The following is an 11,860-nucleotide window of genomic DNA, read 5'->3' as shown; positions in this document are numbered from 1 at the left end:
GTTAATAAAGCATGTTACGCAAAGACTATCCAATGAACAGGAGCCCATAGATGAGTTGTTGCCCTCTGCACAAAAGCGCAAGTAATGCTTGATAAATATACCAAAGGAATAGCGATCTTTTGCATAGCAATTCTACTCTTTGTGTTGTAACCATTGAAAAGATCGCATACAAAATGGACCTAGAATTTGCAAAGTGATACTATAAAGCATTAGCAAACTATCTTTCATGAACCGAAAAGGCAGACTACATAAGGTAAAACCCTACCCAAAGAAATACATTCTTTCTTATTTAATTTTGTTATATAATTAGTTTAACTTTCTCTCATACTTTATTTAACTGTATGCACAGTTAACATAGATAGATATAGAGCCTAGCGCATCAAGCAACAATCATACATTGGTAACGAATTTTATGTACTACATTAAATGTCTAGAGAATGCCATAAAATATATTGGCCAAACTAGAGACATTGAAAAACATTTGAAACGACACAAAACTAACCCACCAACTAAAATAGTTGATGATGTCCCACAGGTACTCTCCGTTTGATAACTTCAACATAGAGATCCTAGCATCGACTCCAAATAAAAAAGAAGCGAATAACTTAGAGCGTCAGTACATTGCACGACTGGACACAACATCAAATTCAAAGGGTTACAATAACATAAAAGGAAACCCTACAAGCTCTAGAAAACATTACTACTTAGAGCGCAACAAATTGATTTGAATAAGAAGCACATTTATCTGACTCCATTTTCAGACATTCGCAATGCAGTTCATATTCTTTATTGTTTCTTCTCGTCTTATCTTTGTGCAAATTATATAGATGAAGTTAACTCAAAAATGCAATTTCTAATTCTGTTACAACGTTTTTATTCTTTCAAGCATTGGCATTATTGTTTACGCATTGATGTAACGAGAATTTGATAAATTTGCTTCATATTAATTTCAAACATTGTGATTTACACATTGAAATTGAGTTATTGTATATTTAGTACTTTATTTTGGTTTTCGTGTTAGGTGCGACCTAGTTCAATTTGTGTAGTATGGTGGAGGTGCATTGGTTTGAACATACAAATAAAATAAGTTTTGACCTTGGATTAAATATATAGAGCACACTTGTGTATTCTTAAATTGAAGAAACTTCTCACAACTCTCATTGCGGAGCCACACAAGCACACGTGTTGTGTGTCTCATGTTCACATGCGCACACACACATGCATGCATGTGGAGCTAATAGCCTGTGGGCTCTCTCGAAAGCCTCCCTATGGCCAAAACCTTGTTGTTTTACCCTTGAAGGCTACGGCGATTGCTTGTTTGCGGGGGGTCCTTGTTCCATCGCGCGCTTCTTCTAGCTTGGATGTTCTAGCTTGGATGATCTCGATTGCTTGCCTGAAGCGCTTCACGTGATGGCTCCTTCTTGTCTTTCGTGCCTCGACTCCACTTTGCACGTCCTAGATTCCTCCGTCTCTCCTTTCTACGCGTTTCACACCGTTTCCCTTTCGACAATGTTCGAGCGTTCTCAGGATGCCTTTTTTCGCGAGATGATTGTCCCTGGAACTACCCGATTCACGGGACAGCGGGTTACATGCTTCTGTTTTATCTGAGTACTCCGGGTATTTCTCGAGCGGAAACGGTCGACTTCGTTTGACGCCGCCACTCTAAGAATGTCCAACATGGACGAAGAGGCTGAGAAGAAGAACACGGACTGCGTATACTTCCTGGCATCCCCGCTAACTTGCAAAAAGGTGAGATTGGTGTCTGCTGTAAAAATCAAACATACTATTATGATTAAGAGCATGCTCAGTTCTCTGGTATAACTGTCTGCACAAACAGCTTAAGTGTTGACACTTTTCAAATATTGTCCTGCCGTTCTGTTGGTCCAAAGGCTGAATGCCCTCTGTCTCACCTTATCTTGCTGATTCGAAACGAGGGTCAGAAGTTTTCCTAATGTCATACACACTTAGCAGTAGCCAGAGTCAGTCCATTCCGTTAACCTTTCCCAGAGATCTAGTAGACGGATCATGTTTCAGCTTATCCTTAGAACTTCAATCCATTTGAAATGACTTGGTCATTTAAACCACACCTGACGAGGGAAAACAGCGCAGGAATGCCAGGCCATAGTTTTGATTAGCTTGTGGCCCATAGCAAAGTGGTGAAGCAAGTTGGTTTTAAGCCCCGCGTGACCTGGATTTTTGCATGCTCGGGTGTGCAGGAAGTTGTGAGGCAAGTCGGATTGCATACATTTGTTTGGCTCTCTAGAGCTGTCTCACGGACTGATGATTTGCTGCAGGGAAATGATTGTGATTACAGGCACAGTGAGAGTGCCCGTATCAATCCCAGAGATTGCTGGTACTGGTTTTCTGGGACTTGTCTGAACTCTAATTGCCCCTTTCGACATCCTGTAAGTCTTCTCCTCTGCTGCCGTTCTTTTCCAGATCGTTCTTTTGTTGTAAGTCTTTCTGTGTACTTTGCTTCGTACCTATTGACAGAGTTTGTGACTAACCGCTAATGCAAGGGGTCTATAATGCTCTAGCATGGTATAATGACACAGTTATGACCCGATTGATTAGGCGATGTACAAGCAAGGTAACAGTTTTACACAGAGTTTGTGAAGCCTGCAATTTCATATTTGTATTTTCTTGATTGGATGGATAATAAAAGTTCACAAAATATTACAATAAGGAGGTTGGCAAGAATTGGGGAGGGGGGTGATTGTTGTTCGGGCAAGACAATTGGGTTGAGAAGGTGTCAGAAAAAGACATCATTTGCAGCCGTGCACATGTTGACTTGTGCAAAGTTCTGGAGGAAGGCCTGAATGACTGAAAAGAGTCAAGATTTGAGCAAAAATCCTCAAAAAACAGCACAAAAATGCCCGAAATCAACTTTTGACAAGACATACGAATTCTTGGTAGTGTCTCGCACTTGTTCGTGCAGGTCCGTCCAGCCCTCTGTACAACTGTACGGATAATTTTTTTTTGGCCCAATGGTGTGGGATAGGGTCGTTTGTATGCAGGCAATTCAGAAAATTTGAAAACCATCGAAATCGGACCTCAAAAAGTAAAAAAACAGCCTTTGGTCTGTTTTTCTGCTCCAAAATAGGTTTTTGGCGACGAAATGAGGCACAGGATTGAATTGAAGCAAAATGGAAGGTGGGAGCAATGGGAGGTTGAGTAATGAGCACAGGGGGGCAGGTAGGAACAAGAGAATCTGCTCTGATACCGCTGTTGGGTGCAGAACCAATGGAAACGGAGTGGAATGCAAAGGAGCAAACAACAAACTGAAGCAAATGTGAGTACTTGCAAAATGGATAATGAGAAAATACAAAGGGGTGGCTTATATGGTCCCGAAGTCAACCATATGGTTGACCAATGAAGTTAACCTAAGGGTTGATTGAGTTCTAAGAATAGCTATAAGGCCAAACTAGGGCTAAGTACCAAAAGACATGGCTTGGCAAAAAAGCCAGGGCCATTTATAGGACTTAAGTGTGAACTCCATTGTTGGTTTGGACAGGGATCACACCTAAATAAGATGGTTAACTTCAAATTTCAACAAATGATTTTGCACAATAGTAATAATGAAAATAGCACATGCATTATATAAATCAAACTATAAGAGGAAGACTTATTAGAGGATAGGACACTATGTTCGAAGACGAATCCTTGGTTTGTTTCTATTCTTTATAGTTGACATAGGAGATACATAAGTTTATAGACTTGTTAAAGGGACAACTACTAATGATTATAGCTCATGGCTTATAATATAAAAGGATTTCTAGATAGGAGTTAATAGAAATATTTCTAAGTTACTTAGAATAAATTGATGTTGCGTAAAAAGCACCAAGCAACATCTAAGAAAACCTCTTAGTTTTTAGGAGCTAAATGTTTTCTAGAACCTGCGCCTTTGCATAATCAATGTAGATGTAAGCTTCTTATAGTCTGTACAAATACCATGGTAGAGAAATTGAAACTAGAAATTGATTTATGATCAATATGTCAAGAAATTTCACTCAATTGAGAGTAGGAAGGAAGAAATAGATGCAAGGAGGCTAGCAACATAAAGGCGACTACTTGAGACATGAAAAGTGCTCAAGAGGCAAGTTGCAATTGAGATGAGTAGTAGTAGTTGGGTGGAGTAAACCACAGTTTGTGGGAGGGAGACAGCGAAGTGGAGCATGTGTAGGAGTTGAGAGATTGGTATTTGGATGCTTGGAGCAAAAGATATGGGTAAAAGCGTTTTCAAAGTTTGGCGAGCAAGCATAGGAGAGTAGTAGAAAGATAGGTGAAATTGGCAAGTGGGGACGCAATCTGCAAAGTTAGCCTAATCAACCTAAATCTAGAAAGATAGAAGTTTATAGAAAGCGGCATGTGCTTATGTGCAATTTAGAGCAATTTAGATAAAAAATGGAGAAGTTAAATAGTAGAAGTAATCTTGACCTATTGCTATAGGCTAGGCACAATGCAACAATCCTTTAAAGACTTGCCCCATGATGTCTTTATCCTTGTTGTTAATTATGTCATTTTTCAAAGTCAAGTGTAGGGTTGACCTAGACTTTCTAAGGCTTAATTTCTAGAGACCTCTCCTGAAATGTTATTGTGTGCCTATGCTCCATTGTCATTTCTCTTCACAAAGCACATATCCACTTGCTTGGTAGTTCATTTATTGCGTATCTTATTTTGTGAAATTTCAATCTCTTTAAATTAGGATGTTTGCCAAAAGAATGTTCAGCTAGGTGCTAGTTCGCCAGGGTGAGGGTGGACCCCATTGAAGGGGTTAATGAGCATTACTATCCCACGGGCCACAAGTTGAGACATATAAACGTAAAGACCACACCCTACCTGAGTACCTAAACAAGGGACTAAACAAATGCATAGATGCATACCAGCCTAGCAACTATTGAAGAGAATGTTAGCAGTACCCTTGGGTGTGGCTTTGCGAACATGAAAGAGTCGAAGAGATGCGGCAAACTAAATAGGCCTAATAGGGTATGTGAGAAGGCCAACCAAAACTCAAAACCATTCCTAGACTAGCCTTTGAATAGAGCGACCTATTAGAAACCTAGACTAGTATTGACCACACAAATTGAATTTATTAGTTAGGCAAAGAAGGGTACTTGAAAGAACATTAGTCTATAGTTACAACATGTGACACATGGCATGCTGATGTGGTAGCCATGACATTTGGCATTGGACACATGGCAGCCAGTGAGGTGGCACTAGATAGATGGCCGCTTGTGAGATGGCGTAGGGCACGTGGCGGGGCCATCATGACCCACGTCTGGTACCACTTGTCACTGAATGGACTCAGTTTCCATGCAGCCTGCCACTGAACAAGGAGCTACCTTCACCTTCTATTTGAGGCCTTTCCATCCCCTTGATGCCATTTTGGGTCCTAATTCCAATGCTTGAAGCAGCCTCTCGTCTTGAATCTACAAAAGGAGACCCCCTCCCCCCTTTCCCTGGTTGTAGGCTGGATGATCTACTACAGGTTGAGGGTGAGATTCTTCTCAGTTTGAGAATCCCTTGTTTGGTAACGTAAGTCTCGATTTACTGAGAAATTGTCATTGTGGTAACTTGTAGCACACATAGGGTGCAAGAAGCGAGTGGACCAGGATTGAAAACTCGCACAAAACACGTTGGCTATTGTGCCTTGCAGGGGTATTTTTTTTCAAGGCCCCTCCTTGGAAAAGTGTAGACGTTATGGCCACAACCCATATATATTTTGGAGCTTCGTATCATGATGTTTTACACTATTTTCCATATACTTCTGCCTAGTATAATGCCGTCTCGTTCGACTTTTGGCCACTTCTTGTCAAAAAATGGCTATAAAATCCGAATCTTTGGCGAACTTTTTTTATTTTGGAGCCATATTTTCACCCAATAATCCTTGGGGGTGCCAAAATTTCACCCTCCCAAAAAGACACGCTGCTCTCTCTCTCTCTCTCTCTCTCTCGCACTCACTCTCTTGCTACCTTCCTTCCTTGTCTGGTTTTCTTTTTGTGCTCTTCTCTTTTCAGTCTTTCTATTTCAACGGCCCTTAATTTGTGCAACTGTATATCTCAGGATAATATTAATCTGTCCTTAATTTGTACAACCGTATATTTCAAGATAATATTGATCAAAGTCTTTTCGCCTAGGTGGAAAATGTGGAGGTTGTCTATACATTTCAACTCAAGTTTTGTCTGAATGTCAAATTTAGGTATTATCAGAATGAGAGAGATGGCACCCTTTGTAAGCAGCAAGAATTTGAGGAGAGGGTGTAAATTAATCTTTTCTGGCCATTATTTGGTGTAATTTCTTTCTTTCTAGACAGATGCAAGATTTGGATTATGTTAGGTAGCACCATATATGTGCTATTTTGAGCTATTGTTGTGTGAAGTATCTTGGAAAGGAATTTTAACATACAATTCAGATATGAGACCCGACATGATTCTTGACATGGTAGATGGTTTTGCTTGACATTGGCTTAGAGCTTTATATACAACAAAAACATCTTATAAGTCTGCTTGCTAAAATTTGCATAAATAATATCTTTTCTGATTTACTTGAGGTGCAATGTAGCCTCTGGAAGGAAGGTCAGAAGCTACTCCAACAGCGGCAGGGGCAGTTTCAGCAGGCAAGCTAAGAGTGCCATGCTTTTTCTTCTCACAAGGACATTGTGCCAAAGGTGATAAATGTGCCTTCATGCATGGGGTCACTTTGCCTTCAACCACAGAACATGCAGCATCTCAAAAGCCATTAAAGCTGGCCACAACCAAAGATGCAGAGCCAAACGACAAACAAGTTGCGGTTAGCAAAGGGGACGGCTCAGTTACATCCAAGACCTCTCCTGGACCCTTATATAAAATGCAAGCTACTGCAGAGCCCGGACCGCTACTGGGCGAGAGACAGTTTTCAAATGCAAATGCAAAGGTTGACCAAGTTGCAGAGTCAGTTATGAAAGTGAATGATGCTGTGACAAACAGGATGCCTGAGGGATCTGCTAGTTCAGCACCTGCTAGGCCTCAAAATCGACGGATTGCATCAGGAAATGATAGGTCAAGACAGCTTTCAGTGATTAATGATAGAGTACACCAAGGAGAACCTGCTGATGATACCTCATCGCAGCTCCCTTGTCAAGAAGACAGGATGTACGGAGCCCAAACTGGAGACGACAGGTTGCTTCAGGTGCAAGTTGGAGATGAAATGTTGCATGAACTTCAGTCAGGAGAAGATATGATTCAAAATGGCAGGGAGTCAGAAGAATGGTGGGAAGAGTCTTCGTCAGGTTTTGATGTTCTTGTTGATGATGGGATTGATCAACTGACATATGCCGAGGACATTGATTATTTGTCCCATCATGATGTCGGTTTGGAGTCCGCAAGAGGTCACATTCAAGGAAGGATGATGGTAGCTGACGACCTTGCAGCTTTTGAGTATGAGCATTCTGGTGCGTATGATCAGTCTGGGTACTATGATGCTTCAGTTCAGTATGAACTCTTTCCTTACAATCCTTATGAACAGAAACTAGCATATGATCATTTGAATTCTTATGAGCAGGGTGGCAGACAAACAGCTGTTGATTTGACAGATAGGCAGATCGAGGGGATGCTTCTTTGTGATAGACGGGGACAGGCACTTGAGGGAGACATTCGACAGAGTGGGAGCAGTGGTGACCTCCGTAATCACATACTGAAGCGGAGGAGGGCAGAGAGGAGCCAACATGTTGGAGATGATATGTATCCAAGACCGCACAGAGATGTGATGGCCAAGGATTGCCAACACAGTCGCAGGCAACACTGTCACAGGTATCAGGATAATCATTTAAAGCAACAAGAGGTGCCAAGAAGACACCGTGTTTTAGCACAGACAACACGATCAAACCGGCGATCTCATGGGTGGTCAGAGTCGGTGGGAAACAAGCGGACGTACAATGATATTAGTTCAGAATATGAAGGAATTAGTCCAGAGAAAGGATCCAACAAAAAGTCACGAAACATAAGTGACAGTTTAAATGCTAAAGTGAAGTGGAAGGAGCGTAGGCAGCTTTCTGCACAGGTTCTCGAGATCAAAAGTCAGGCAACATCAAACAATAGGAAGAGTCAGTCAAAACAGGATGACTCAACTTTTGCAGGACCAAAAAGTTTAGCTCAGATCAAAGCAGAGAAGATGAAAGCTGGTGGGGAAGAAAGACTAACGCAAAGGCATACATCCGAGGAATTGAAACATGCCATGTCCATGTCACGTTTGAATAATCTAGCACAGAGCCATGTTCTGCCTATAAGAAGCCAAATTTCTCCAGGGCCAGGGTCTGTTGTTGAAACTGCCCCCAAGGATCAATTTGTAGGGGGGAATAGAAAGAACAACCTTGGTCTAGCTATCAGTCAAGTAGCTACGAAGACATTTGATTTTGAGGGTCCTAAGCCTCTGAGTGTGATTTTAAAGGCAAAACACAAGGGGGATGTAGATGGTATGCACACATTAGAGGATGCTAAGAAGGAGCAGGTATCCAAAATATTATCTGTAAGGCCAGACATGGAAGTAGGAACTGCTGGCTTGGTGGTCAGCTCAAAGATGAGCAAATTTTCTCCAGTAAGCAATAATGATTTGGAAGATGGAGAGCTTCAAGCGGACACAAAATTGACCTTGGCATCCTGCTCATATGGTGCCCACAGAAGCAACGTTAAAAAAGTTGAGCCATTTCAACAGGATTCTAATAATCATAGAGATGGAAAAATACTGCGGAGTGGGACACACATGGCTTTATCACTCTCAAACACAGCCAAGGAGGAAGCTGATAAAGTTAGTCATGGGTTGGATTCAACCGATGATAGGGAAGATGGGGTAGAAGCAGGGGACAATGTCAGGGAAGATGTGGCGTTTGATGATGACGATGAAGATGATTTTGCAAGCAAGCTTGGTGGTTTCTTCTCGTAATGCAGTGATTGGTTATTTAGTTCTTTTGAGCGGATTTCAAACTGAGGCTCGAAATCTGTATAGTGATCCACAGGTGACAGTCTGCTGTGGCTGAACCAGAGTGTCGGCTCACAGGTGGCATGGGAAGCTGCTCAATTTTTTTGAAAGAGCATTTTCTACTTGCAAATTATGTAGATAAAAGCTAGTATCCTTTTGTCAGGCTTTGTGTTGAGCATGTAGTGCGCCAATTAAGCTTCTTTTGTTTAGTGGAGCTCTTATCTCATGTCTCTGTTCACTGTGTAGGTTGGGTTATTAGACCTGACTTAATAAGATACAAGGCAAGAGCAATTGCTGTATCCTGTGAGATCATTCGAGTGAGGTTTATACATTGTATTTGTTCTCATGTCATTCTTTGGAGCCTTTTATGAAATCTATCCTCGAATTTGTTCAGTTATGTCTATTTTACTGAAAGTGCTATGACATCTTCAACACTCGTCAGTTGTAGAGGATGTAAGCTTTTCGCATGTCTAGATGATGAATTCATTGTAAGCCACATGGATGCTCAACATGTGAGTTTTAAAGTCATATTTCTGGTCTATAAATTGACAGTTTAGGCAATTCGAGCCAATTCAATTAGGAAGAAACATACCATGTGTATGTATGGCAAGAGGAGTTGGAGAATAAATCTAATGAACGACAACAAATACATTACTCTTTTGGATGTTCCTTATACACGATTTGCATTTAGCAGCAGAGATGTATTTTCTTTCTTTTGACAAGCTCCTGCTTCATGTCTTCTGCAAAACTCTGCAGCAAGATGTAAATCAGGGATTTATTGAGGAAAAGTTTGACAAAAGCTGTATATATATATAAAAACTTGAAGTCAAACTTGTCAGGGTCTCTTTCTCTTGCTTGATAAATTGTCTCAGTGATATGCTGATGTCCTTCAGACCTAACTTTAAAGTTAGGCTAGCCAGATGGTCGTGTGGTTGAAGAAGATAGCAAGGTCCAGCCATTGTTGGCAAAACAAAGAATTCTCAAACCTTTCCACTCCCCAAATCCTATCCTTTGGTCTCACTTATGAAATACATCTGGCCCTCATAACTCCTCCTAAACACATGGGATACCATAGGGCAACCGTTCCAACCTTGATGTCACTACTTGAATCCTTGTCTCCGTCCTCTGTTCCATATTTTGAAGGTGGTGGCAAGGGCTACTTGGCATCCCCCTTATGCCAATGATAGTCTCGATTTTCGGCGCTTTGTGGCAACCTTTCATGATCTAGTATGTACATTTGGAATGATAACGGACGTCGCTATGGTTGTGTTGGGTTGAAATCATGCATTGCTTTAAGGTTCCGAAGTAGCTTAGAGTCCTAGTGTTAAGAAGGACGCAATGCCTCTTGCCAATGAGATAAGAAGTTGGTGGGAAACAATGATACATGTGTCTTGCTATTGGTACAAATGAACCTCGGATCTTAAGATTATTTATCTATATAGGGTGGATGTTATTGTAGGTAGAGAATGCCTCTATGAGTTGTGCCATTCTTTACAAAGCTACTTGAATTCCACAACAAACAAGTCCAAGGGACCTCAATCTATGCAATTCTCCTTTGGTAGTTCTATTGGATTTGTGTGTCTTGGTCTAGTAGAATTAAGAAATTGTGGCCGTGTATTTCTCTTGAAAATTGTTCATGTGAACCAATTTAGCATTGGAGGCTCTTAGAGGATCATGGTTCAGTCCAAGATAGTGGTACCAAATCTTTTTTGTGATAATAGAGTGCCATTGCCTTCAGAAAGAGTCCAAAAGATCATGAGAGGCCAAATCACATTGAAATCGGCTACCATTTCATATGACATCAATTGCAAGAAGGAATTATTTAGCCAGTTCACTATTTTTTCTTCACAAAGGCCTAAGTGCCTTAAACTGTGAAAGCTCCTATTGTTAATAGAAGGATTTTTTATATTCTAGCATGCTTTGTGTCCAAATGTCTTATTACAAACTTATTCATTCCAAACGGACTATGGTTCAAGAGTTTCTAGAAGGCAAAGAGCACAAAGTGACTATACAAAGATTGAGGACCTTGTATTTCAGCCTTAAGGAAGACTCTCTTGGGCTTCTTTAAATAGAGCCAAGAGTTCTACCACGTTTGAGATAAGTAAATGTTCCATGTGAACCTTTCCATGAGACCCATATGCCCATTTGCCATCCACTTACCAATTCTTACCGTTCTAGTAAGTGCCACAAAGTTCATGATTCTTAACACCCTCCCTCAATGTAACATTGGAGAGAGTTCCTTAGTCTACAAAGAATCATGCTTTCCTAAATTACAAAGACAAAGGACTTTGTATCTTAGTTATGTATTGGGTAGGATTTTTATAAATTTGGTCCACCAAATATTTTCATATGATGGTAATGCTGCCACTAGATTGTTTTCTCCTTCTTGCCATTACATTCCCATGATAAGTGTCCCAATCTCCACATTTGCCACACCGCTTCTTCTTGGGATCTTTGATGTAGCACTTTGCCTAAGTAAGACCCTTCTTTTTGCAAAAAGAATAAATTTTGATGACATTGGATTTGGAGTATAATGCTGCTGCTACTGATGTAGAAGTACCATTTGATTTGAGCCGTTTCTTCTCATCGAGAAGAGAAGAAATGTCTCCCTCAAGCATAGGATCAGGAACATTTTTCAATGTAGTGCTTTTAGGAGAACATCAATTGCATCCTCTTCTTCTATGAATTAGCCATAGCTTTTAGGAGAACATCAATTGCATCCTCTTCTTCTATGAATTAGCCATAGCTTTTAAGAGAACATCAATTGCATCCTCTTCTTCTATTTTAGATTTACAAATGCTAATTGCATCATAAGTCCCTTCATATGTGAAATGAAGGAACCAAGATCCCCTTGATTGTACTCAAGACCGAAGAATTTATTTTTTAGAGCAATTTTAGCATTTTTACC

General features: G+C 40.7%; 1 protein-coding gene across 1 annotated transcript; it reads left to right on the top strand.

Annotated features, from left to right (window-relative positions):
- Positions 1-1,287: 1,287 nt before the first annotated feature.
- On the top strand, positions 1,288-9,332 carry LOC147882180 (uncharacterized). Its single transcript, XM_087401749.1, has 3 exons — positions 1,288-1,749; positions 2,295-2,405; positions 6,562-9,332. Exons 1-3 carry the CDS (start codon positions 1,669-1,671, stop codon positions 8,914-8,916), a joined length of 2,547 nt encoding a protein of 848 aa, XP_087257875.1. The 5' UTR covers positions 1,288-1,668; the 3' UTR covers positions 8,917-9,332.
- The last annotated feature ends 2,528 nt before the right edge of the window (positions 9,333-11,860 follow it).

Source organism: Dipteris shenzhenensis, chromosome 30 (genome assembly GCF_047967505.1).
Source record: "Dipteris shenzhenensis isolate YYH24624 ecotype China chromosome 30, Dip_SZ_1.0, whole genome shotgun sequence".
Classification (NCBI taxonomy): domain Eukaryota; kingdom Viridiplantae; phylum Streptophyta; class Polypodiopsida; order Gleicheniales; family Dipteridaceae; genus Dipteris; species Dipteris shenzhenensis.
Note: the sequence above shows the minus strand (reverse complement) of the source record. Positions and strands in the feature narration are given on the sequence as shown.

Excerpts from the sequence above, each read along its gene's own strand:
- LOC147882180 (XM_087401749.1), top strand. The coding sequence starts at position 1,669 with ATGTCCAACATGGACGAAGAGGCTGAGAAGAAGAACACGGACTGCGTA. Across the intron at positions 1,750-2,294 it reads CCCCGCTAACTTGCAAAAAG|GGAAATGATTGTGATTACAG; the intron begins GTGAGATTGGTG and ends GATTTGCTGCAG. Across the intron at positions 2,406-6,561 it reads ATTGCCCCTTTCGACATCCT|CCTCTGGAAGGAAGGTCAGA; the intron begins GTAAGTCTTCTC and ends GGTGCAATGTAG.